The following is a 27,944-nucleotide window of genomic DNA, read 5'->3' on the forward strand; positions in this document are numbered from 1 at the left end:
AGGTATTTTATTTTTCTTTTTGCTATATTGAATGTTACCCTCTTTTTTAATATCGTCTTTTCTCCCACGTATTAGCAGAAGGTGGTACTTAATAAATAGTGTTCACTGACCAGGTCATATTAACTATACAAAAAAAAAGGCCTTTCGCTAATTTTATTCAGCTCTTATACCCCATAAAATAAAGAATCTAAAATATCAGACTAAGCATCTGGTGGAATTATTGGAATAGGATTAACTTCTTTCAGAGGCCTATTTTTGGAATGCGAGAAGTAAAAGCAGTAAAATAATATAAATAATGTACTAGCCTTGGATCAAGTTCGGGATTTCTCTTCTAGTAACCTATCCCACAGAAACACCCACATAGGTAGGCAAGAGTATTGTAGGGTTCCCCAGCATCTTCTTTGCCATATTTTCAGAAGTGTGTGGGGGTGAGAGGGGTATATGGCATACTGAACACAGAGGAACCGTTAAGGAAACGTGGGACATTCATATTCTGGACTCCTGTCGTACAGCCAGCCACAGAAGGCCGCACACTCTTTGATCTGGGGAACAGTGGTTCTGGGCCACTGGAACTTCTCTCTTCAGGGGGCTCATGAGCAAGAGTTCTGAGGACATAGCAAGGTGACAGTTAAGCTTGGGTGTTTAAAGTTTAAAAACCATGCTTTTCTAGAGATAAGCAAGGTTACTTAGATGATAGAATCTAACAGGCTCTGCTCCCAGAGGAACCCAGTTCCAAGATGACAGCCTTTATGTGTGGCCCTTCAGTGACTAGAAGAACAGCAGGCTGGAGGACTTGGGGCTTCCAGGTGCTTGTTTTCATTCTGTGGTGGCTGGAGCGGTGGTGCCCAAGGTGTGGGCCCTGGCCCTGCAGCTTCTGCGCCACATGGGAACACATCAGCAATGCATAGTACTAAGGCACACTCCACCCTCATGAGTCAGGATCTCTGGAGTAAGACCCAGGAGTCTGTGTCGTGGCCATTCTCCAGGGGACCCTTAGGCAAATGCTGAGTTTTGAGAAGCACGGGGCTAAAGGTCCGCCTTGCTGCCCTGTCCCTTCATCATACCTGGTAGAAGGAAGCCAGTTCCCAGACCTGACCTGCTGTGCATCTTTATGTGCAGGAGGCTCAGGAATTCTCGTTCAGTGGTGTTGGCACTAAATAGAATTACGTTCATGTCTAAGACAGTTTCTAATAATGCATACTTTATAAATGCTTATTTAATAATACTAATTCTGCCCGTGATGGCTGTGGTCAGAACCAAAGTTAAATATGGTTGACATGGAGAAAGGTGGTCTGAAAGACACAGGTAAGAATAATGCTCCAAGTCTAGCAAATGCCACTAGAAAGGACAAGAGAGTCATGAATAGCTCATTTAATAATTGCCTTGTTGGGGGAAAAAAAAGTCTTCATGAGAGGAGCTTTGACATCAGGAAAAAAGCATCTCAACCAAAAGGTTTAATTTTTAACAGAAGCCTGAAATGGCTGGACAGCCACAGCGATGAGAAAGTACTATTTCTAAATAAGGTCTTGCTTTGCACATGTGTATAAATAGCTTAGACAATGAGCCCTACTTTCCAGTGACACAGTAAGGAGGGGAACTGACCGTGACCTGTCACACAGCCATGGATGAGCAGCACTGGAATGCAAACTGAAATCCCAGCTCTTGACCATGGAGTTTTAAGTTAAGATTTAGTAAGCTATGGAATTTTAATTATTATGATTCAGGGGTTAAAGATCTTGTTAATGGGGTTTAAACTTGTTCTCATAGAGGACCATTTGGAAATTAATGTTTAAATTCTATTCACATTGAAGCTGCCTATTTAATTTGGTTTCTTACTGTGCATTTGACATTGCAAGGTCAAGGCATGTTTTTAACAAAATGAAACTGGCAAGGGTCCTTCCCTGAAGAGGACAGCTCTTCCAAACCCTTCTTTGAAATAAAAAATCATATTCAGTAGTCCTTAGTGGTTTTTATTTTATGGAGCCTAACTTAACATTCCCATCTCTGCCCCCTTTTAGCTGGTGTAAGAGTGCCTGTGTCCACTGGCTCCTTAGCCAAGAAGCATCTGGATGGGTCATATAATTTATCCCATTTTTTCCAGCTATAATAACACCAAAAAAAATCCAGCATGAAGAAACTCTTGTAATTCTAAATACCTCTAGAACAGAATGACGATGACAATGATAATGATGATAATAATAATAATAATAACCACCATTTACTGAGCACTGAGCACACACCAGGCCCTGTGCTGAGCTCTTTTTCTGTATCATCTCACACAACCCTAACAGCGGCCCTGTGAAGTAGGTATTGTTACCATTCCCATCTTACAGATCAGGAAACTGAAGCTTAGAGAATTAAGTCATTTGCCCATGTCTACAGAGAGGGGATTCATTCCCACTTTTTTGGGACAAATAATTCCTGTATTTAGCAATTCCAATTATCATTTATTTATCCATTCATGCAGTGAACACCTATTTAGCATTAGCCAGCGCCAGCCCTTGTTGAAGCCCTGGGGACTCAAAGGTGAATAGAATTTCCCTGCCCTTCAGAACCCTGCAGTTTGGAGGGAGAGATAAGCACAGAATCTTGTGATTAATCTTATGATGTGATTAATGCTGTAACAGGAACAGCATAGCAGAGCAGTGAACATGGCTTCTGGGGAGAAACCGTCTGGGTTAAACTCCTGGTCCCCCCACTCACTGTGTGGCTCTGAGCAGGTCGCTTACCACCTACCTCTGTGCCTCAGATACCTCCGACATGAATGGAGGTAAAACAGTCCCTCCTTCTAGGACTGTCTGAAGGACCAAATGTCAGCCAAGGTAGAGCCTTTGGATCCGAGTCTGCCACACAGCTAATGCTCCATCCATGTCTGTTCTTCCCTTGAATATAACACGTGTATGTACAAGCTGTGGTGGGAACATAGAGGAAGGCTTCAGAGCACTGACTTCTGAGCAGATGACTTGAGTGGTGGCCACTGAGGCAGGAGGAAGACAGGGAAGGGGGTCACAACTGCAGTTTTAGTAGAGTGTTACCAGCAGATGATGGAAGATGGAGGGAAGGGAAGTGGCGAGTGAAGGCAGGCTCTCAGTAAGTTTATACGATGATGAGAAAAGAGGAAATAGGAAATAAATGCTCTGAAGAATGAAATATGGAGCCGGTTGGAGGCAAGCAAAAGGGTTACCCAGCAGTGCAGTGGGTTGTGCCGAACTTGGAGCCATGGATACACATGTAGTGGTACCAGTCCGTGTAGTGATGTGATTCCCATCCCACAGTATTCAGCTCCCTGGTCCAACCATGAGTTGGACCTGCAGGGGTTCCCCTGCTAGCTCACCTGTGCCCTGCCTGCCTGCTGTGACAGAGGCCCACCTTCTCTGCTTCTTTAGGACTGGGGGAACTGGTCATGCTGGGATAGACTCAGCACCTTCTCCTGCCACCTTTCCTATTCAAGATCCATGGATTTGAGTTTCTTGACTTCTTGGCCATTTTTGTGACTCTAGTCTCTCTCCATGTTCTCTCCAAATTGCTGCACAATTGTTGGAGCCCAGCCTGTTTCATTAGGGGCTGGAGCCTCTGATTCCTGCATGTTGTTTTCCTGTCTAAGGGTCTGGGATTGTGTTTCCCTTCTTTGCTTCTAGTGCTTCATTTCTCTTCCAAGGTTCAATCTCATTTGCATGCCAGAAATGTTAAAAAACGCACGATAGCTCTTTTCACCTGTAGCCATCTGTACGCTTGGTTCTTTTCCCTTGTTCTAACTATTACCAATTCAAACTTTTGTTGAGAACGTTTGGTGGTAACACTTAGGTAAACCCTAGTGGCTAAAGTGATGAATAAGACAGAGTCCTTAACTTCAAGTGGAGACAATAAGCTTTGTACAAAAATGTTTGCGTGCCAGAAAGGGAGAGCTTTCTTCTCTGTCTTCTATCACTTTGCTAACGGCATTGTATTTACATTTAGCATCTATTTCTATTACCCACCTATTTTGACTAGTTAACAATTTGTTATCATGTAGTTACAGATAAAAATTAGGCTTAGGGTGTATGTTTTTAAGAAACCACTCTGATAACTGCCCAGGACAGTGATTCTTAAGGTAGGGTAGATGTAAAGAATTTTCATAGTCACAGGGAAAAATTGCTTTTCAAAGTACATCCCCTCAACCATGCTTCCTCTGAGATTCTGAACTTCTACCCTCTCAGTCCCTGCTCTTTGAGATAATTACTGCAAGAGACACTATAAAACTCGGTAGTCCCCAACTTTTTTGGCACCAGTGACCAATTTCATGGAAGGCGATTTTTCCATGGACTGGGGTCGGGGAGATGGTTTCAGGATGATCAGAGCACATTACATTCAAGCTCGCCTCCTGCTTTGCTCTTGGCTTTGGCCCAGTGCCAGTCTGTGGCCCTGAGGTTGGGGACCCGTGCTGTAACAGACGGCAGTGTGGCCTCTGCCTCAAGTCTGTAGGGAGAAAAATGCCAAAAATTCAGAGCCAGTTGGGCACACACCCAACAATTGCTGGATCTAAATCTCTTCCTGCCACAGTGTTGTCATGACCACGTCCAGGTGTCGCTTACCCACCCCACTGCTGCAGTGTTCCCAGAACCCCAGTCCTGATCTGCGGCCGTAAGGCAGAGCCCCAGAACCTCACACACACAGAAACAGCATCGTGGGTGAACCGAGGGGTCACTGGACTGATGAAGCACTAGGCAAACTAAAGCTCCTAAAGCTGCAAAAAAGCCAAAACATTTAAAAGTACAAATATCACCTTTTAGATTCCCAGGGCAAACTGCCCCCTTCAGTCTGATGTTGATTTTGAATTGAAACCTCCTATTTCCTGGTGTGCCCAGGGTGTTGAGGAAACATCATGAGTGTTTGAAAACTGGGTCTGTTCAGCCCATTGAAACGAAGGGTTCCATCAGCATTCCTCACCAGAAAGGGCGTGTTTCACTTCACTCAGTGTCTTGGTCCCCTTCTCGGCAACACTTGGGGATCTGGTATTTCAGCGCATGAAACATAGCACAGAAGCGCTCTTCAGCCTCAACCCCAAAGCGGTTTTTCCTCGGTTTGTCTCGCATGGAGCAACCCTGTCTTCCTTTGTAAGAAATTCCTTTAATGAAAATTTTCCTCTGTTTTTTACAGACTCTATTTCTCCATGCAAGCTCGTGGAGAGACTGACAGAGAAAAGTTGCTGTTAATGTATCAGACAAATGACCAAATAATAAATGGACTTTTTCCTCTGAACAAGGACCTGGCGTTAGAAATGGCGGCTCTTTTAGCTCAGGTAACTTCCGTGCTGTATGGGGAAATATTTTGTAAAGGTCAAATACTCATTTCAACACTGAGTTAAATGTAATAAAACAATATACCTTCCGTGATTCTTTAAATTCACTTTGCTGTGATTAACACCTTCAAAATTACAGGCATTATAATTACAGTGTGACTCCAATCACCGACAATTGCAGTGATGTGGAATGAGACAGTATTCCATAAAGGGAACCAGCTAGATTTTAATTATCTTGAAAGTTTGCCACTAGACTTTGCATTTAATACAGGAGTTTGCATTTAATACAGGACAGCCTCGGGGTAAGGACACCATGCCAAACCACCCTCTCAGCTAATAGGAATCAGTCTTTAACAGGCTAAAGCACTTTCTTTTGTTTACCTGTTGCATCAATTCGGATTCAGTCCAGACTTCTGTAAAAACACACACATGCAAATTAATAGTGACAATCCAGATAGAAGTATATTTGTCTCATGTAGAGAGACAGGCATACCAGCATCTCTCCAAGGTCATCGTGGGCACGGGCCTCATCCTGCCCTTTGTTCTGCTGTCCCCAGTGTGTCATCTGCATGGTCCTGGACATCTCCAGAGCTGCAGATACGGCGTCAGTGTTCTAGGCATGAGAACAAGGAAGGGCTGAAGAAGGGTGTGTCCCCCGCCCTGGAGAAGTTTGCCTGCAGATAAATGGAACAGTTCCATTTCTGTCGGTCCGGCCAAACTTAGTCTCGTGGCCTTGTCAACTTGGAGGAGAGACTGGAGAATGTAGTCTTACACGGGCAGCAATGAGCTCAGATAAAGTCAGGGCTTCATGGCTTGGAAGGAAGGAGAGAATGCTTTAACAGGCAACCCCCAGTCCCCACCGCCCCTGAATCTTTGCCCACGCTAGTTCAGGCGACTCTGTGACATGTCGTCGGTTTTCAGTCTCCTCACTCCACACAACATCCCGGGATCTAATTCATTCTCTTCATTTTTTCCTACCACCTATGCCACTGATCCCCAGGTCTTTTCTCTCTGGTTCATACTTCTATGGGCCCCTTAAATTCGCCACATCAGGGACTGAACTGATCACCTTCCCTTCTCTTCCCTCACATTCTGTATCTTCAAGGGCTACAGCTTCGACCCCCCACCCCCAGCAAGCTGCAAATCCCAGAACTGTCACCGACTGTGCCCTCCCCTTTGCCCTGTCCCCCCAGTCACCGTGTCCTGCCTATTTTAACTCCCAGGCTTTGCGCCCTGCAGCTTCACCTCTCGACACGCCCTGTCTCAGACTCTGTGCTCCCCATGCAGCATGCGCCGTGGCTCCGAGCACGGTTCCCTGGCGTGCCGGCAGTTCACATCTTCACAGCTGCTGTCTGGTCCCAACCGTCATCAGAGCCTCCCTGCTGCCGGCATCAGGCTTCTGATCACTAAGGTTTTCTGTGCTCTGGGCCCCACAAATTTACCCTCCACCCAAATGCCAGAGAGATTGTTCTGTCGTCTGTGGCTTCCTAACAAATGACTCCAAGACTCAGTCACTTCAGACTGTAGCAATTTGGGCAGGAATATGTCAGGATACCTCATCTCTGTAGCACGTGGTACCAGCTGGCACGGCTGGTTGAAGGCTGGTTGTGACCCCACAGCTGGGGGCTGGAAGCATTTTTAGGTCAGTCGCTCATACATCTGGTGGCTGACGCATCTGGTGGCTGATGCTGTCAAGTAGAACTTCTGCTGGGCTGTCAGCTGGGACACCTCAGGTGCTTCCTCACAGAATGGTGCTTGGGTAACAAGAGCAGCATCCTGAAAGAGACAAGAAGTGGAAGCTGCTATTTCCTTAAGGCCTAGGCCTGGAAACTCTGCCATGGTGGTTTGTTACATAGCACTAGTAACCGGGATGGAGATCTAGCAAACCACGAACCTAGCCATGTTGTTCCCTTGTGTACATAGAAGGGCTTTCGTGATTTAAACTTGGCCTGCCTCTCCCACCGCATCTCTTAACACCCCCTGCCTTGAACTTTGTGCTGCAGTACAGCATAAACTGTGGTTCCCTGTACAGTTCCCTGACTTGAACATGGCTCACTTTTTCTTACCTCTTAGACTTCACTTGTGTGTCTCCTTTTCCTGAAACATCTCTACCTCCATCCTTTTATTTGCTTACTTCAGCTTATTCTTTAATCTTCATCTTAGGTCTCACTTTTTCCAGGAATCCTTCCTGAATTCTGCCTGGGTGGGGTAAATGTTTGTCCTGGGGTTTCTGTAAGGTCTGGCACAGGGCTACCACCGTCCTGACCTCAGTGGTTCATTATCGTTTGTTTACTTCTGCTTTGGACTCTCACTTGGCCTCCCCGAGGGCCAGGGCTGTCTCTGTTTATCTTTGTATCTCACACGGTGCCCCACACTCAGTCCGTTGTCCATAAATGTCTTGAATGAATGAATAGTAGACAATTAGTTTACTTTTACAATGATTTTATCCAAAGATCAAAACATTAGTGCTACACTGAGTGTTCTCTTTCTATAAGTAATGAAAAGCTGAAGAAAGGAGACATAGGTCCCAGATTCCTTTAATGATAGAATTAGGAGTCATTTCCTGTCATGTGCAATTCTAGGCTTTAGTCTGCCAAAGGCATAGGTCCTCTGTTAAAATCACTCTCATTTTTACTAAAATTTAAGTTAGTTTTCTTATATCAACTTTTAATTTTGTCAAGAAAGCCTCTCCGAGAAAAATTGTTAGAGTCATTTCCTGTCATGTGCAATTCTAGGCTTTAGTCTGCCAAAGGCATAGGTCCTCTGTTAAAATCGTCAGCCTCTCATATTTACTACACATGGCTAAGTTAGTTTTCTTATATCAACTTTTAATTTTGTCAAGAAAGCCTCTCCGAGAAAAATTGTTATATACTTTGGAAATAGTACGTTTAACACTTTTAGGAGAATGTGAGAAAGGGCTAGAAAGGTAAGACCATACACCTAGAAAATTCTGAGCCCATAACTAAAAAGTATAATTTCTCCATCTACAAAAGGAAACATTCTTAAAATCTCTGTTTGCTTTTCCCCACAGTAGTATTTGATAAGATAAATGAAATATACTAAAGAAATATGAGCTCTGTAGAAGAAAGCAGTTACATCTGTTGTAGACTTGAATATACTCGTGTGTAGGTCCTTGTTGATGTTCTCTGGCTTAATTAGGAAATCTTGGAGCTGATTGTTAATTGTTGTACATGGTGTCTGCTAAGGCATCATGTTGATGGGAGGCATGCTGGGAATTATCTGAGTTGATTTTCATTTGTTCTCCAATTATTATGCTTGTTCTGTGCCACACGGTATAGACTTCAGAGCAGGGAGATAGTAAGCTTGGGGATATAACACCATCAGGTTCCCTAAGAGACAAGGTTTCCCGGAATGCTTACGTGTAACTGTTGTTTGTCCAATTCCCGTATCCTTGGAGGTTAAAATCTGATCTCAGGTTTCACAGGTACCTGTGCTGAGTACTACCTGGTGCTTGGTGGGGGACACTAAAAAGCTTGCTGTGGGGGAAAAAGTTTATATGGTGTCAAGAAATGAGGAAGGATACCTGATCAGAGAGGAGATGGGGGTGACTGATGAACAGCAAAGACAAGCTAAGAAACCAACAAACAGACTGTAAGGATGAAGTCCAACTGAGGAACTGAGACAGTAAGTGGTCATCTTAAGAGCCAGACAATGGAAGCCAAAGGGGTCTGAATCTCAAAGGCTAGTTGTACTGACAGCTCTTCTGGAGGCCAAGGGCCCTTTTGAAATGATGAGGTGGCACTTTCTGTAAGCCCATCCCAGTCCTGATGGAGCCCTCCATCCGCTTTTTGAGGAACGATGTGAACGTTCTATAGAATCTGAGTGTCCCCCACCCAGTTCACTCCTGAAGCTCTCCTTTGGTACCTTACCCAAGGCATTTAACTCAGTTTATCACGAGCATTTGTTTATACTCCAGTCTCCTACTAGACATTAGCTCTTCGAGGATAAAAGCTACGCTCAACTGTTTTCTTTCTCACATCACTGAGCACAGTGCCTGACACATAAAGGGGACTGACTTAGTATAGGTTTGGCTGAATGAATGGGTGGGTAGTTGGGTAGTTGGATCAGTGGGCAGGGGCTGGTATCTGTGTTGCCTGTTAATAGAGATAAGGATTGGACATTCTTGCATTCGGGGAGAAGGAGGCTTTTAGTCCCAGGAATACCAGAATAATGAAATGAGGGGATGAACCCAGTAACATTTACACAGAAAATCTAGGAAGAGAGGAATGAGAATATAGTTCTTGGTCCCATTGTATTCAATAAAGATCCTTAAAAAGTTCAAGTAATACTTTCTTGAGATTTCTCTTTTTATAACTTTTCTTGTCTTTCATTTTTAACTTCTATTTTCCTTCTTATTGTCAATCAAAATGGTACCTTAAAAATGACAAACCTTCCTGTGCTGTAACAGGCAATAGCAAAGTAGTGTGGCCATTAGCAAGTACTACTGGGAGGAGGTGTCAGCCTAGGGTACGTAATGTAGAACCAGAGCAGAAATTCTCAAGCTACAGATGATTTCAAAACTAGCCTTCAAACGGAATTTAGATTTTAATAATAACACTTACATATTATTATAAATTCCAAAATCACACAATCATGACAAGTAGAGTTATTGATTTATATTATATATAATTATATATTATAATGTAATTGTATGTGATTATATATTATGTGATTATATGTAATTATATATTGTAAAGAATGTTTAGAAATAATAAAACTGATTTTCTTTTTCAAAACTCTTTTCAACATCCTATATTTTTCTCTTTTTTGGATTTCCCATTAGGTGGAGATTGGAGATTTTGAAAGACCCTTTTCTACTCCAGCAGGGCAAGTCACTAATCAGTGCAAAGCAAATCAGACTCTAAAGCAAGTCATAGAGAAATTTTATCCTAAGAGATATAGAGATGACTCCTCTGAAGAACAGTTAAGGTAAGGAACTGCTTGTAAGTCTTTAAAAAGGCAGAGTCACACTTTTTTTTGGGGTTGATATTTTAAGGATGAAAATATTGTATTGTACATGACCTTTTCTTTTTAAGACTTTTTAATAGTGCTGAATCCCAAGAGGTTGTAGGTCTTTTTAAAAAACTTACTTGTTACTGTATTTTTTTTCATTATCATTAATCCTCCTTCTGCCCCCTCCCCCACCTCATAATCACCACACTGTTGTCTATGTGAATCCGTTTCCTCTTTGCTTTAAGATATGCCTAAAAACTTTAGAGTTTTTTGGAAGTGCGTAAAGCTTTTAGATGCCTAAAAATTTTACCTTCATTTAGAAGATCCACTTTTCATTTGATTTTATTCATCCTTGTCCAAATTAATACTGGTAACAAATAAAAGGAAAAAGTGGTCAATAATATGTTTAATTTTATGAAAGGTTTATCAAAAATATTTTTTATCTCTTAGGGTATTCCACACAAGATTCTTAGTATAAAATCTTAAACTCAATTAATTTGGAGTTTTTATGTTTTAGAGCATATACAAGAAAAGCTATAGATTCAAAACTAGAGGAAATCCAACTCACCATGAGTTGTTCCAAAGTAGGAGCATCTGAGGTCAGTCTTTTGTCTCTGCAGAATATGTGGTCTGGAAGAGGTCTTCCCTGCCTCCGGCGGCTCTCCAAGCCAGGAGTGGCAGTTCCTAAAATTTCACTGTCAGGGATTCATTCTTTGGTCTTAACTTCTTATATTTTTCTTTAAAAATGAAAGCTATTCCCATGAGAAATTGCCTTTCAAACTAATTAACACTGAGGTTTGATGTTGGCTAATCAGATTTTTTAAATGTTTGTGAATGGGTGGGGAGCAGGAGACCACAGGCATGCCGAGAGCACTGATACCGAGAATTTGGTGAAAAGGAATACTACTGAAGTCAGGACAAAGGTGGGCAGTGCGTAGATGGGAGCACAAAATACAGCTTTACCTAGGTCATGCCTGGGTACCCCACTAATGTCTAGGATGGGCTTAGGGAGAGCTTTCTCTTGGGAAATAACCCACTCTTTCTGTTTTTGCTTTTGTGTGTTTGTTTCTGTTCCTTTTTTTTTTTTAGGCAACTTTGCCAGCGACTATCAACCAGATGGATGGCCCTCCGGGGACACAGTGCCGCTGACTGTGTGCGAATTTATTTGACAGTAGCCAGGAAGTGGCCATTCTTTGGTGCCAAGTTGTTTCTTGCAAAAGTAAGAAAGAATGGGGGATGATTCAGTTCAGTACAATAAAACAGTAACCCCAGGTTTATATGTTCAGCTATTGAAAAGAAAATTCCCAACAATTTAAAGAAAACAGTGAAGGCACATTAAGAACAAAGCAGGAAAGTCATCAGCTTCCCTACCTTTTCCCTTCCACTCCATGTCCCCATACCTCAAATTACTTCTTATACTCATTAGGTTCATCATCAGACTAAAGACAGCAGCTGGACTTTGCTTGCTTTTCATTCACTCATTCATTTCCGCTCTCACTCATTTGCTCAGTTATTTGGTATTTAATGAGTTCTGTTTGTCAAACACTAAGCTAAACTCTAGGGGATACATAAGCTTGTGGTTTCAGATGGGTTGTACTCACACTTCCAAGAATTTACAATCCAGTGTTGCAACAGGCCTGGGAATAACTCCTATGTGGTGAATGTGGCCAAGAGTGACATAAACAGTGCTTCAGAAACACGGAGGGTGGAGAGACTAACCCTGCTGGGGTAGATTAAGTAGCTTATCCAAGTGCACACATTAATAAATGGCAATTTTAGATCTCAAACCCGGGTCTCCTAATATCAGATTCACTGCTCCTTGCATTATGCCACACTGCCTCCTCCCCAAGAGAGATTTTTAGTAAGTTCTTGTTGTTTCAAATGTTGTGTTGCATTTAGGTTGAAAAATACTTCTCTAATTTTGCTTGGCATTTATTATTACATAATGTATTTTCACCTCTTTATAGCCCATAACTCCATCATCACTTGGAAGTACTTTCCTGTGGCTGGCTATACATGAGGATGGTTTAAGCATCTTAGAATACAACTCCATGGTAAGATTAAATTCTAATGTTTAACATTGTCAATTATTTCCATCACTCAGTGTACTGTAAACAGTAGGTAATGATATCTTAATCTGATTTTCTTCATAGTACTATAAAATGAATATTAATTTTGCAAATATACAGCTAGGATTACAATTTCATCTTTCAAAACAAGATTAGACAGGTTATATACAGGCATACCTCGGAGATACGCAGTTTGCTTCCAGAGCATCTCAATAAAGCAACATCACAATAAAGCAAGTCACAAATTTTTTAGTTTCCCACTGCATATACAAGGTATATTTATACTATACATTGTAGTCTGTTAAGTGTGCCAGTAGCACTGTGTCTCAAAAAAAATACATACCTTAATTTAAAAAAATGTTACTGCCAAAAAATGCTAACCATCACCAAAGTGAGTCACAATCTTTTTGCTGGTGGAGGGTTTTATCTTCAACTTATAAAAAAAATAGGATAAAAGTGAAGTGCAGTAATCTAAAGCACAATAAAACAAGGTATGCCTGTACTGTGTATAACTAAATTGCAATCATGGTTGTATTCATAAAGTGACTGTTCATTTTTAATGTTAGGAAGATTGCTTCCTATGTAAAATAAAAAAAAATAACATTAAAACAGAAACTTCAGTTAGCAAAACAGAAGTTCAGTTTCACTACATCTTCTATAACAATTTCTCTACCATATATTACCATGTATAATGCGCACTTTTTCACCTAAACTTTTAAGGGAACTATAAGGATGCACATTATACATGGGTAGTACTAATTTCATATCTATATAAATATTTTTAATTCTTTTATTTATGCTTGTGCGTGAAGAGTGTAACTCTAGAAAGCAATAATAATATCCATATGCAAAATAATACCCTGGAATGCGATAATTGGTTTTGTTTCTAAATATAAACAATTGAATTAAAAAATTAAAACAAAGAGTTTTTTTTCCTGAAAGTTTGGGCCAAAAATGTGGGTTTTATTTATTATACACAGGACCGCATTGTACACAGCAAAATGCGGTAGAGAAATCATTACAGAAGACTAGTGAACCTGAACTTCAACTCTGGTAACTGAACTTTCTATTTTAATAATTTCCTGTAATATCACTTACCAGTTTGGTTTTACCTACATTGTACCTTAGAACTTTTTATGTGGTTAAATATAGTCAAACTATGCTTTCTATGTGTTCATTTATGTCATATATATCATTCTATGTAGTAAGAAAAATTTTTTTAACCTGATGGGCAGGACTTGCTAACTTTTAGTGGTAAGTGTGGTTGGCTGTCCTACCTGTGGATAGTCAGTGATCGTGAGTATGTTTTAGAAACCAAACTATCCTTCGGTGTTATTTAACTGTTTCTCCTTATAATTGCTAAAAAAAAATTTTTGAAGGAGTTAATACTTTTGAATGCCTTTTATTCTTTAATGGATAACTTGAAGACATGATAAAACCAGTGACTTAAAGCCAACAGAACATTGTACGCCTGTGTCGAGTTACTAGGTAAACCCGTTCTCCAGGTCCTGGGGGAGGACGCACAGGCCCGGAAGTGGACGTGTGCGGGCAGCAGCTCTGGAGCCATCAGTGCTGCAGTGGTCTGCTCGGAGTCTTGCAAACTAATCATTAGACGTGCAGATTCCCTTCCTTTCAGGCTGTATATCTCTGAATTATATTTTAAAAATTGTTTTAGCAACATAATATGGGAAATATTTGTTGTATATCTGATAAAAGGTCAGTATTCTTTATAAACATGGATGTCTTAATAAAACAATAAGGAAATGATAAGCACACCAATAGACAAATGGACCAAGGCAATTCACAGAAGAAATACAAATGTTCAATAGATATATTTTTAAATGTTAATCTCCATAGTAATCAACTAAATCCAATTTAAAACAGTGAGATTCTACTTTTCACCAGTCAGGTTGGCAGATTCAAAGAATGATGATAGCCAACGTTAGCCAGACTGGGGTGCTAGGAAGAGAAATGGTATATCCTTTCTGGAGGCGTTTGGAAGTATTTTTAACATTGTCTTTACTTTCTTGAGGTAGCAATTCCAGCTGCTGAGGTTTAGAACCAAAAAAATAACTACATATGCGTATTATGAACTGTGTTGAAAGGTATGCATCAGAGTATTGCTTAAGATAGTAACAAATAAAAATGAAATATTCTGCAGTAGTTTAGTTAAATTAAAAATTCTCTACAAAATCGTTTTCAATGCTGTTATGCAAGTATGTTTGTTGTCATGGAAATATTTTCACAATATGTTAAGTTAAAAAAGAAGCAATATGCATGATACTGTTCTGTTCATGTAAATCAAAATCTGTACATTAGGGTGAACCACGTGGATTTGCTAATATTTGACCATGTTTTACCTTAAAAAGTGTTCACTTCATATGGTTCAACGGAAATATATATATGTGTGTGTGTGTGTGTATATACATATCTTAACGGACATATACAAAAATATTAACGGTGATTTTTCCACTGGATACCAGAACATATTAATAGATGCTTTTTATTTTCTCCTCGAATTTTCTCATTTTCCTGCAGTGAGTTATTTGTTTCATAATCAAAATGTATTATAATTATAAAGGTAAATGATGCCTAAATAAAATTAGTGCACTACTCTCTATTTTGGATCATGATAAATTTGATTTCAGGAAATTTTTTTATATTACATCATACTTAATATCAGCATTTAATGGAGATATGTGACTGACTAATCATTTTTCATCTTTCTTTGAAAATAAAGATTGTATAACATATTTCCTTCTCTTTGAAGAGGTTAATAGTCATAACATATTTCCTTCTCTTTGAAGAGGTTAATAGTCACCTATGTGTACAAGAGTCTAATGACCTTTGGAGGGTATCAAGAGGACTTTATGATAGTCATTAGCAACACACATTCAAAGGACAAACCAACAGAGAAATTACTTTTTGCCATGGCAAAACCCAAGGTGAGTAGAAGCCTTTCCACCAACTTTTTAAGCTAGTTTTTTTCATACTAAAACATTTATTGTGCGAAGGCTAAGTTCCAGATGGGAAAACAGTCTTCTCTCACAATCACACAGCTCTAGATCCAAATTCTGGCTTACTTCATCTTTACAAAGCCTTGGTTTCTTCATCTGAAAAAGTGGAATGATGCTACCTTTGAGGGGAGGGGAGTTAGGAATGAAATGAAGGAATTGTAAGGTATTTAGCCCAATGCTTGTTATACAGAAGGTTCAAAATAAGTGGCCTTAGTGTAAGTTGTTGTCAGGTACTTTATACGCATTATTTTATTTACTTGGAGTAATTCACTTATGGACCCATTAGTGGGGAGATTAAGGTTTTATAATTAAAATGTACTTGTTTCTATACTATTTTTAGCAAACTGTAGTTTTTGTGTCTGCAACTAAAAGCAATAACTCTTCATTCTACTGTGTAATTCCAATTTTTGTGAAAAGAATGAGAAATTGATTTTTCCTAAAACTTTAACTTAAAATTGTCAACCAGAAGGGTTTACTTTTTTAGAATCTGAGGTTTTTTTAGAGATGACAGATACCTTTTTTTATTAAATCTATGCTCAAGTGAAGGCAGATGGTACAGAGCACACACAGTGCTCTAGTTTAAATAGCAATAAACTGCTTCACTTCTGCCAAGATGGAGGCATAGGTGGAAGCACTGCACCTTCTCGCACAACTAAGTTTAAAAACAACAAAGTTTTAGCAACAAAAACACAGCCAAACCACAGAAAATTGAACTACACGGAAGTCTGACAACAACGAACCCTTCAGACAAACTGGTAAGAGGGGCAGAGCCAGCAGCAGAGCGGGGTCAGGCAGAAAAGATTCACCGGACAGACCCGGGCGCATGACCCAGGTGCGCCAGCAGTAGTGGGCAGATCCCAGGTGTGGAGAAGCGGGCAGACCCACTGAGGGCTTGATTGTGGTCGCACATTCGCGCACAGATAAACTGGTGAAGGAGCTAGCAGTGAGACCGACCGAGCAGGCTCCAGCGGCAGGAAGTGGCAGAGGGAACTGCCATTGTCCTTCTCTGACCCCGCCCTCACATACAGCATCACAAACCAGCGGCCTGGGTGGCCCCGCCCTGGTGAACACCTAAGGCTCCGCTCCTCATATGTAACAGGCGTGAACAGAACAAAACATTATGGCTCAAGAAGAACTCAAAGTCCCAGAGCCCATAACTCTAAGCAACGAAGAAATAGCCAAACTTTCAGATGCACAGTTCAAAACACTGATGATCAGGATGCTCACAGAACTGGTTGATTTTAGTCACAAATTAGAGGAATATATGAAGGCTAAACTAATTGAAATGAATGGAAATACACAGGAAACCAATAGTGATGGAAAGGAAACTGGGACTCAAACCAAGGGAGTGGACCAGAAGGAAGAAAAAAATGACCAACAGAAAAGGGTGAGGAAACAAGAATTCAAAAAAATGAGGAGAGGCTTAGGAACCTCCAGGACATCTTTAAACGCTCCAACATCCGAATTATAGGGGAAGAGGAACAGAAGGGGAAGAGGAAGCCATGAGTGGAAAACTTATTTGAACAAATAATAAAGGAGAACTTCCTCAATCTGGCAAAGGAAATAGACTTCCAGGAAGTCCAGGAAGCTCAGAGAGTCCCAAAAAAGTTGGACCCAAGAAGGAACACACCAAGGCACATCATCATTACATTAGCCAAGATTAAAATGAAAGAGAGAATCCTAGAAGCAGCAAGAGATAAGGGCACAGTCACCTACAAAGGAGTTCCCATCAGACTGTCAGCAGACTTCTTAAAAGAGACCTTCCAGGCAGGAAGGGGCTGGAAAGAAGTATTCCAAGTCATGAAATCCAAAGACCTACATCCAAGATTGATCTATCCAGCAAAGCTTTCATTTAGAATGGAAGGACAGATAAAATGCTTCTCAGATAAGATCAAATTCAAGAAGTTCATCATCACCAAGATCTTATTATATGAAGTGTTAAAGGGACTTACCTAAGAAAAAGAAGATAAAAAAAGATGAACATTGAAAGGATAGCAAACTCACAGTTATTAAGAACCACACCTAAAACAAAAGCAAACTAAGAGGACAGCTAGATCAGGAGCTGAACCACAGAAATGAAGATCACATGGAGGGTTAGCAACAGGGGAGTGGGAGAAGGAGAAGGGGGGAGAAGGTACAGAAAATAAGTAGCATAGATGGTAGGTAGAAAATAGATAGGGGGGAGGGCAAGAATAGTATGGGAAATATAGAATCTAAAGAACTTGAGACACGTGGTCATAAACTAAAGGGGGGGATGGTAGAGGAGGGAGTATGCAGGGTGGAAGGGAATGAAGGGGGAAAATAGAACAACTGTAATGGCATAATAAATAAAATATATTTACAAAAAAATAAATAAATTGAAAATAAATAAATAGCAGTAAACTTCTTTTTCTTATATTATTAGAGTTGACATGCCACATCACATGAGTTTCACGTGTACAACACGGTGACTTGACACCTGTTCACCTTATGAAGGGATCACCATGATAAGCCACCTGCCACCATGTAAAATTATTACGATATTATTGAGTATGTCCCCTACGCTGTACATTACATCCCCACGACGTATTTATAACTAGACATTTGTGCCTCTCAATCCCCTTCACCTTTTTCTCCCGTCCAGCCCCCACACGCGTATCTGGCAATCACCACTTTGTTCTCTGTATCTGATCTGAGTCTGTTTCTGTTTTGTTTGTTTTGGTTTTTTAGATTCTGCACATAAGTAAAATCATAATGTATGTGTCTTTCTCGGACTTATTTCGCTCAGCATAATACCCTCCAGGTCCTTCTTAATTCATATATTCACAAATGTGGCTTTAAGACAGAGTTGTACCACCGACACATTTTCTAATATTGCCATTAAATTTGACTGGTTTTTAAGACTCACTCTTTCTACTGGTTTAAGTAGTGCAAAATAGGTATTTTACCTTGATGGTGGTGAATATGTAAGTACTCCATTGTTTGATCTGCCTAGAAGGGAAAGCTGGTAGCCTGGGCACTGGCAAATAGAGACCACCTTGGAACTTCCCAGGGGCATAACAACTCTGTTTTTCTTGTTTTAGATTCTTGAGATCACGCTTCTGATTGCCAGTTACATAAACAACTTCCATCAGCAGAAGGCTGCTTTCCACCACCTCTCTGCTCCAGCACTGCTCTCGGCCCGGAGCCAGGGGCCCCAGAACAGAACGATAGGAAGCCAGCCCCTTCTCTCCAGCAGCAGACCGACCAAAGGTCCCACTTTACTCTGAAAGCACTGGGGGCCTGCACATTCACTCCCTGTCCTCTGAGCAGTGGCTACATCAGCTCCAAATGAGTTTATTTACATCCTGCCAGCATGGCCCCCACATACTAGAAGTCCGAGCTTTCAAAATAATGGGAGTTGTTTGCTTTTGATTCATAAATATTCAAATGAAAACTAATAAAACATTATACACAAAATCTGCATGTACACTGATGTTCTCCTGGAGTAATTAAATGGGATAGGATTTGTCATTTTTTTTCTATGTCTTTTCTCCCTTATCATCAAACACATCATGCAGTATGGGTTTTTTAAATATTCTGGCAATCTTTAGAAAGGGAGATTCTAAACTCTCACATGGCAAACCAATTGACTATTTGGAAATACTCACTGCCAAAAAGCCAAGTACTGTAATTAAATATATTTTAATTAATGTGTTTGGAAAGAAAGAGAGTACCCAGTATGAGAAACAGCTGCTGGTAGTGTTTTCATGCACATTTTTAGAGCACGCACAGTAAAACTTCCGGCCCTCATAATCATTGTGTGAAAAAACTCGAGTTAGGGAAAAGAACCCCCTATGTAGTATCAGGAAGCACAACCTGTTGCCTTTTCAGGACACTGGAGTGTAAAAGTTAAAACAGGACTGTGATTTCTGATATTCCCTGGTTGCCAGCACAGCCTGAGTTCACTGGAATGTTGCCCCTGTTCATTGCATTTGGTGCTGGGTCCTCTTGACCTTGCTTTGTTAAATAATTCCTTGGAAAACACAGACAGTTCTTAAAGCTTTGCCTCATACAGTCCTTTTTCATTGTCCTTCGAAAATAAATTCCCAGATATATATTTAAAAGAAAAGAAAAACTAATATTTCTGTCAAAGGAGGTAAAATTTTAGTTGAAAGAGCCTAGAAATATACTAGTTTACTAGGTTACATAAGTGGTCAGTACATTCTAGTATGTGCCAGAACAAAGTAATTGACATTCATGATAAATATGAAACTGTGATAAGACATGAAAATTATAAAATGTTTAATTGCAATGGTAATCATTCGTATACTTAATTTTATTTATGTGTAGAATATGTGTATTTATTTTTTGGACCTGTATTTATCACTTTGTATATGGTATTTTTTTAACCAATTTGGAAAACAAATGTTAGCTGCTGAATTGATTTGTTGGCAGAATCTTCATGTTTTCTTCTTTTCAGCTTTCCCCCAATGGCAATACCCTGTTCCCACACCAAGCCTGTTACATATTAGCATCCCTGGGAAGGGCAGAGCCAAGAAATGCACTACTCAAGTAAGATGTTGCTTTATTGGTAACGACAAAAAAAAACGATAGAAATATGATCTATTTTGATTTACTGTTTTCCCTAAATCTTTTGACCCACAACCACTTACTGTGTAAGCAGAATAAACTGGTTACCAGTTTGGGATGAGTCTCAGGAGGCTTTTTGGCTGGGTTTCAGTAGAGTTTCTAAATTCCCAGAAAACCATTTAAAAATCATTAGTTGGTGAGCCAGAGGCTTGGCAGAGCTGTTAAATATGTGTGAGAACTTTTTTCTCAGGCAATAGTTGGTTCATCATTTGGTAAGCACCCCAAAATCTAATTTGAACAAGTTGTGAGGGCTTAGCTTAAACTGTAGTACCCTACACTCAGCATTAATTTTTGATAGAGCAGAGATAAAATATTTTGATGGAAGTAAATCAATTTTCTGGAACTGATGATGTGAAAATGTTATTTTCTGGGAAATTACTTATAGAGACATTTAAAAAATTCAAAGTATGTTATTATGATTGGCTACAAGAGAATAATGTTACATGTTTAATTGTAATATTTGTCTCCTATCATTTTCTTCCCTTTCAATCATAATAAATGATTTACAAAACCCATTTTGAGCATTATCCTTTGAATAATCTTCAAGAGATACCTAATGTTTTCATTGTCAAAGCTGAGGTGCTCTCCTAGTGAAAATGGTAGTTATTGCCTCTTTCTCTTGCATTCATGCTTTGTCTTCAGTGTTGCTTTGTTTTATCCATATAAAAGGAAGCTCTCTGGGCAAACTGTAATTTTAATGCATCTGTATGCATATTGACACATATACAGTATGTATAAATCATGGGGTTCTCCCATGATTTCATAATGGAGCTCCTGAAGGGAGCCTATTTCATACAGATGAGTTAAATAGACTGTGTTCTAAAAATGTATTTTAAATGGTTCTGGAGTGTGTGTGTGTGTCTTTAAAGTAATTTACAGCCATAGCTTGGAAATGAATTTAACTCTCAATTACAAGAAAAGTTAGTCACAACTTATAAAGAGTCTTTGTCCCAAAACTGTATTTATTGGAAATTTTTTAAATAATAAAAAAGAAAACCATGGTGGTCAGTTTCCTGGAACAACACATTTAACCCATAACGTACTGAAGTATAATCCTGTAGCATTAACCACCCTGGATAACCATATTTCTCTAGAAAACACCTTCCAGTGTTCCTGGGATGCCAAGAATACATTTCACCCCTGCACCTTCCCCCTCGCCCGCTAGCTGCTATGGAATTTGGAGTCCCTTAGTGCAGAGTCTCTGAGCTTCAGGATTGTGGGGGCTGGAATGGGGGAGATGAGGGGCAGGAGTAACAGAATAGAAAGTTTTCTCTGCAAAACAGTTCGTGTTAAAATTGCTCTCCTCTCACATTTTCCCCATTCTCTTGTCTTTAATAGAAGAAAAGGATGTTACTGCTACATGAGTAACTTTAAACTCCAAAGTAATATAGAGTTCACACAAAGATATTTTGGGTGAAGTAAGAGTCATCAACATTTCAGCAGGACCGAGACTCAGGCTTTTCTTATACACTTAAGAGGGACAGTCAGTCCTACAGTGAAGAGTTTGGTGGGCCTGGGCAGAGGCTGGGGGGAGGAGATGAGATATACACTTGCTCCATACTCTAATTTTACCTAAATTAAACTCAGTCACAACGATTCTGGAGGCATATGTATAGTCGACATCAATCCAAAAATCCTCATTGTATGCTCTAAGTATATTGGGTTCCATTAATAGGCAAGAAGCAAAAACTCTTACTAAAGCAATGGCTATTACCAAATAACTCCAAAACAAGACCAAAATGTGCACCACAGTACCTGAATACAGAGTGCCCTTCGTTCTAGCACTTTGCTATATAATCTTCTAATCATTGGGGTGGCATTTCTTCTTGAAGGAGCTGTTGCTAGGTTATATTGGTGACTTTATTAAAATCAGATGACTCTTCTAAAGCACAAGCGATAAAATATAGACAATGGATTATACCAAACTTAAAAATTTATGCACATCGAAGAAAAAAACTGAAAAGGCAACCTGCAGAATGAGAAAAGAATTGCAAGTCTTTTTTTTTTATTTTTGCAACTTTTCTTTTTTTTTTAATAAATTTATTTATTTTTTTGAATTAATTATGCTGTTACAGTTGTTCTATTCCCCCCTTCATTCCCCTCCACCCTGCCCCCCAACCCCACCATTACCCCCCCTTTAGTTTATGTCCATGTGTCTCAAGTCCTTTAGGTTCTATATTTCCCATACTATTCTTGCCCCCCCATCTATTTTCTATCTACTGTCTATGCTACTTGTTTTCTGCTACCTTCTCCCCCCGTCTCCTCCTCCCACTCCCCTGTTGCTAACCCTCCTTGAGATCTTCATTTCTATGTTTCCACTCCTGATCTAGGTGTCCTTTTAGTTTGCTTTCGTTTTAGGTGTGGTTGTTAATAACTGTGAGTTTGTTGTCCTTTCACTGTTCATGTTTCTTTAACTTCTTTTTCTTAGATAAGTCCCTTTAACATTTCATATAATAAGGGCTTGGTGATGATGAACTCCTTGAATTTGGTCTTATCTGAGAAGCACCTTATCTGTCCTTCCGTTCTAAATGAAAGTTTTGCTGGGTAGAGCAATCTTGGTTGTAGGTCTTTAGATTTCATGACTTGGAATATTTCTTTCCAGCCCCTTCTTGCCTGTAAGGTCTCTTTTGAGAAATCTGCTGACAGCCTGATGGGGACTCCTTTGTAGGTGATTGTCCCCTTACCTCTTGCTGCTTCCAGGATTCTTTCCTTCATTTTAATTTTGGCTAATGTAATTATGATATGCCTTGGTGTGTTTCTTCTTGAGTCCAACTTTTTTGGTACTCTCTGAGCTTCTTGGATTTCTTGGAAGTCTATTTCCTTTGCCAGATTGGGGAAATTTTCTTTTATTATTTGTTCAAATAGTTTTTCCACTGGTGGTTGTGTCTTTCCCCCTTCTGGTACCCCTGTAATTCGGATATTGGAGCGTTTATAGATGTTCTGGAGGTTCCTAAGCTTCTCCTCATTTTTCTGAATTCTTATTTCTTCATTCCTTTCTGATTGATCATTTTTTTCTTCCTTCTGGTTCACTCCATTGATTTGAGTCCCAGTTTTTTTTTCATCTCTATGGTTTTCCTGTGGAATTCCATTCATTTCCCTTAATTTAGCCTTCATATGTTTCTCTAATTTGTGGCTATAGTCCACCAGATCTGTGAGGAAGCTGATGACCAGTGTTTTAAACTGTGCGTCTGAGAGATTTGCTATTTCTTCGTCACTTAGATTTATCTCTGGGGCTTTGAGGTCTTCCTGCGACATTTTTGGTCTGTTCTGGCCCTTTAAGTGGGCGGAGCGGCGCCTTGGATTCCCAGGTCGCTGGGTTGTATGTGGGGGCGTGGTCAGAGCAGGGAAATGGCAATGGCGCCGCCGCCGGTCCAAGCGCTCACTCCCTCACCCGCGCGTGCAACCATGCAACCTCAGTCAACTCGCTGCCACCGCCTCCCCACTGACTCCTCCGTAGTCGCTCACCCGGTGGGCCGCTCGGTAGCTCACTAGGTCCAATCCTGGGTTTGGAACCCCGACTGGATTCGCGCGTCTGGATTCCGCACCCGGGTCGACTCCTTTGTAACTCCTCACCCGACGCCGGTTTCGCCCCTTACCGGTCGGGCCGAAGAATTTGTTGTTAGCGGACTTCCGAAAAGTTCAGTTTTCCGTGTTCTGGTTGTGTTTTCTGATGCTAATATTTAGTTGTCCCTAAACTTGGTTGTGTGAGGAGGCAAGGCACATCCACCTTAAACCTCCATCTTGGCGGAAGTCCTCCGAATTGCAAGTCTTATATCTGATAATGGGTTAATACTCAGAATAGTTCAACAACAAAAACCAACCTGGTTTTAAAATGGACACAGGACTTGAATAGACACTTCTCCAAAGAAGATATACAAGTGGCCAATAAGCACAGGAAAAGATGCTTAACATCACTAATCGTTAGGGAAATGCAAAGCAAAACCCTGATGAGATATCAACTTACACCCATCAGGATGGCCACTAGCAAAACAGAAAATAGTAAGTGTTGGCGAGGATGCAGAGAAGTTGGAACCCCCATGTACTTACTGTTGGTGGGAATATAAAATGGTGTAGCCATAATGGAAAACAATATGGAAGTTCCTCAGAAAATTAAAAATAGGATTACTATGTGACCCAGCAATCCTATTTCTGGGTATATACCCAAAATAAGTCAAAGCAAAGCCTCAAAGAGATATGTACACATCCACGCTCATCAGAGCATTATTCACAATAGCCAGGAGGTAGAAGCCACACAAAAGTCCATCAACAGATAAATGGATAAAGAAAATATGGTATATACATACAATAGAATATTAAGTAGCCTTAAGGAAATTCTGTTAATGCATGCTTTATAAAAATTAAGAATTTCGTCTTTAAACAAGTTTTTAAAAAGGAAGTAGAAAATCCTGTTACATGCTACAACATGGATGAACCCCAAGGACATTATGCTAAGCAAAATAAGTCACAAAAAAGTCAGACACTCTATGATTCCATTCATATGAAATACCTGAAGTAGCCAACGTCACAGAAACAGGAAGTAGGAAGGTGGTTGCCAAGGGCTGGAGGCAGCGGGAGGGAGCACTAAGGACAGTTATTAACTTCTGGATAATGCATAGATTATAAGATTATTTTTCCCCTGGGATGTGATATCATCAACACTGATGTAATGTCCCACGGACCTACTGAAACTTCTTTACATATGTTACCATTGATCTCCTAACTGCCACATGCAATGGACTCCAAATGGTCTGTCTATTGGATGGTGTCTGAAACTCACCATGTCCTCAATCTTGGTTCTCCTCCTCTGGGCCCCCCAACAATAGGTTGACAGGGTCATCAACTTATCAGTCACCTGAGAGAGAAACATTGACTTTTCTTCCTTTCCCCGAGCTCCACTTTCTGCTGCCTAGCAATTATTGTATTAATTGACAGCACTCTTTTTTCTTGTAAATTCCAAAATTCAACTCGAACTAACAGACAAACAAGAAAAAAATTCACCACACAAATACTAGGACGTCTCAGAGAGAGAGAGAGGACAGGACAACCAGGTCAGAAAAAAAGATGAAGACACAGATGAGCCTCAGAGACAACCAGAACCACGAGGCATGTGCCAACACTTTCTCTTCATATGACTCTGTGTCTGAGAACATTACTCTTCTTGTTCTCACTACAAAATACCATCTTCATTTGGGAGAAAACATGCCAGTCTCCTCCAGAGGGCGAATGACCTGATTTTCTCATTTCTAGTTTGACAACTAGAGAAGGGCCCTGATTAGACCAACTCATGTTAGGTGTTTACTCTGAACCACCTCAAACTCTCAATATTAGGAGAATACTTAAGTCTATTTTTTTAAATCTATGTAATGAAGTATTATGCAGCTATAAAAGTTATATTACCATGTTTTTTAATTGAGATGAGGCAATACATGTTCAAACCAGAGTGTTAATTAACTTTACAGTAAATTTTCAACTCTATAAGAAAAAAAGATTAGAATGAAATACACCAAAATATTTAATACTTATTACTTCTAGGATTTGCATATTTACTCTCTCCATTTCTTCTGTACCCTACTTTTTTCTACAATAAGCTTATGTAACTTTGAAAACAAGCGGGAAAATATAAAAAATCTGTCACTTTCTGGGCCATTGTTAATTGCCTCCATATGGACTTCCATGCTCCAAAATATCCTTCACACAGCTGCAAGAAATTATCTCATTGACATTCAGGTCTAATCATGACACATCCCTATTTAAAATCTTTTTTGGTTTCTTACAATCAACACAGAAAAATCCAGACTGCAAGATCCTTCACTGTAGCCTAATCTACTTGTCCAGTTTGCTCTCCCATCTTAGCCCCACTAGAAACTTTATAGATTTCCACCTCAAACTATTCACTGTTTGGGGTGATCAGTAAATACCATTCAGCACACTTCTTTATCATTTTGCACTGTTGCTCATTCCATCCAGCAAGCAGCGTAAAATTATCTCCCCCTCCATCACCACTGTTGAAATCTTGAGTCTTCTTGAGGTTATCTAGTGGGGGGGGGTTCAAATTTTGTATATTCTTACCTTAAGAACAATTTTCAACTACCAAGAAATACCACTTCATCCAAGTATAAAACCTCAGGAGGCATAAGAGCAGAAAGGGGAAATCAATGCTCAATCAGACCAGGTGAATCAACTGAGTCAATGCTGGTGAGCAGGGCTCAGCCAGATAATCTTCACTTTCCTCCTTACCAGTTACCCAAACAATTATACTTTTAAAATTCCAGTCCTGCGACTAGTACATAGCAAGTACATTTGGCAAAACATTAGCTACGGTTATTATCCATATCAATAGGGCTTCCTAACTAACATGCAAAGGGATCCAAAGTTCCACATTAGTTTGTGAGCTTATGGCTGGCTAACTCCAGGATACACTAATAGATGCTGATTCAATGATAGATGTATCGACCTGCTTTGCAATCATCCTTTTCCCATTGAACTCCACTCCCATTACTTTGCTTGAGTCTTCTGTCTCCAGAATGCACCTACGTGTTAGGAGGATTTTGTCCTGGGAGATTTTATCTGAAGTGATTGCCTTTTTTTTCTCCCTCCCAACCACCTGCTTCATTTCCAAGAATGTGATTCTTTTGTTCCCTTGTTCAAAGTTGCTGATCAGCAGCTTGACACATGAAAATAACAAGCTTTATGCACTTACAATGTGGCAGGCATATGTGTGTGTGTTTGTATACACTTATATATCTTATGTTTTATATACAACATATTACATATATATAAAATTATAAACTCATTTTCCCTTGCTCTGCAAGATTGGAGATTAAGGCTCAGAAAAACTGAGTAATTTACCCCTTGTGACAATGTGGCAACTTAGCCAGTGTGGCTGAGTCAGAATTTATATCCACATCTATCTCACTCTAAAGTCCATGTTCCTGGACATTACACCATGGAAACCAAGCCAGCTGGCAGAAGGGTGAAGGAAGAATATTTCCTTCAAATATCCAGGACATCATGAGCTAGAAAGCCTGGAGCCACTCAGCATTCAACACAGATCAAATACCGTCACTGCCATGAACGTTTCACCATTGGGCATAATTAGCCACTTGTTCTTATGTAATATTTGATACTTCTCTGCAATAGTTTATATCACTGGCTTCCTTTGGGTTATTATAATTAGCATTGTTTTTCTCAAGGGTAAGGATCTTCTGTCTTATCTCTTCATCTTACTCTGTGTAGCACAGTCTTGCTCATAGTAATAACTTAGAATTTGTTATTGCTTTGGAGGTAAAGTAAGTCAAGTATTGTGGAGATGCATTTTCTCTATTAACTTATTAATAAATGGTGTGCTTTTGCATAAAACCCGAAATAACTAAACAAGCAGAGAGTTGTGAAATACTAAAATCATATTCTTTTTCATTGGTAAATCACTAGAAAACAGCTCAGGAGATTGCCTCACTCTCCGTTTCCAAACTATCGCCATTGGGGAGATAAAAGTAAATGGAGGAGGCGGGAGAGAGAGAAAAAGAGAGTGAGAAAGAGAGAAAGAGAGAGAGAGAATGAGCGAGACAGGAGAATCTTGGCATATATTCGCTAAAAATTTCTTAAATAAAAGAACACTTTCAGTCGAGCGATTTTCAGTCAAAAGGTTTGTTACCGTATCACTTCGTTCTCTCATGTTCTGGGGGATGAGACAGAGTTTGAGACTTGAAAAAACTCTGAGAACTACATATCCCATAAAGCCCTTCTTCCACACGGACCCAGCCTGTGACGTTGCTGCCATGGCAACTGAAGAGCCTACATTCCACAGACTAGGTCTGAGCTTGCGGTGTAACTCTAAACTGGCCCCTACGCGATCTCGGACCCGGAGTCTGCAGAGCCACGATGCCCAGGTATCCCGCATTTTTGCTTGCCCAGGGATTACGCTCTCCTCAATAGCCTCCCCTCTTTTCCACCCTAGCATGGAAAAGGGAGGGAGGGAGGGAGAGGCCGCTGGGG

General features: G+C 40.2%; 2 protein-coding genes and 1 long non-coding RNA gene across 6 annotated transcripts in view; 2 read left to right on the forward strand and 1 right to left on the reverse strand.

The window, feature by feature from the left end:
- The window catches only part of PLEKHH2 (pleckstrin homology, MyTH4 and FERM domain containing H2), a 101,771-nt gene extending 81,157 nt beyond the window's left edge, over positions 1-20,614 (forward strand). For 2 of the 4 annotated variants that reach the window (XM_037162070.2, XM_053667066.1), the window contains 6 exons: positions 5,137-5,278; positions 10,083-10,228; positions 11,342-11,471; positions 12,220-12,306; positions 15,129-15,266; positions 18,401-20,614. In XM_037162070.2, the coding sequence (XP_037017965.2) occupies positions 5,137-5,278; positions 10,083-10,228; positions 11,342-11,471; positions 12,220-12,306; positions 15,129-15,266; positions 18,401-18,586 (829 nt within the window). In that variant the 3' untranslated portion in view covers positions 18,587-20,614. Of the gene's footprint in view, positions 1-5,136; positions 5,279-10,082; positions 10,229-11,341; positions 11,472-12,219; positions 12,307-13,301; positions 14,939-15,128; positions 15,267-18,400 lie in introns of those variants that run through there. The other 2 variants (XM_037162071.2, XM_053667067.1) reach the window with 2 other exon arrangements.
- On the reverse strand, positions 5,504-11,349 carry LOC119061520 (uncharacterized). The gene is made up of 4 exons (XR_005084803.2): positions 10,821-11,349; positions 10,563-10,619; positions 6,834-7,054; positions 5,504-5,891 (listed from the first exon to the last, which is right to left on the reverse strand). It is a non-coding gene; the product is annotated as an uncharacterized LOC119061520 (long non-coding RNA).
- Positions 20,615-27,724: 7,110 nt separating the features above from the next.
- The window catches only part of DYNC2LI1 (dynein cytoplasmic 2 light intermediate chain 1), a 32,259-nt gene continuing 32,039 nt past the window's right edge, over positions 27,725-27,944 (forward strand). The window contains exon 1 of the mRNA XM_037162080.2: positions 27,725-27,838. Coding sequence (XP_037017975.1) covers positions 27,831-27,838 — 8 coding nt within the window. The 5' untranslated portion in view covers positions 27,725-27,830. The remainder of the gene's footprint in view (positions 27,839-27,944) is intronic.

Source organism: Artibeus jamaicensis, unplaced genomic scaffold (genome assembly GCF_021234435.1).
Source record: "Artibeus jamaicensis isolate MK-2021 breed Jamaican fruit bat unplaced genomic scaffold, CSHL_Jam_final contig_465, whole genome shotgun sequence".
Lineage (NCBI taxonomy): Eukaryota > Metazoa > Chordata > Mammalia > Chiroptera > Phyllostomidae > Artibeus > Artibeus jamaicensis.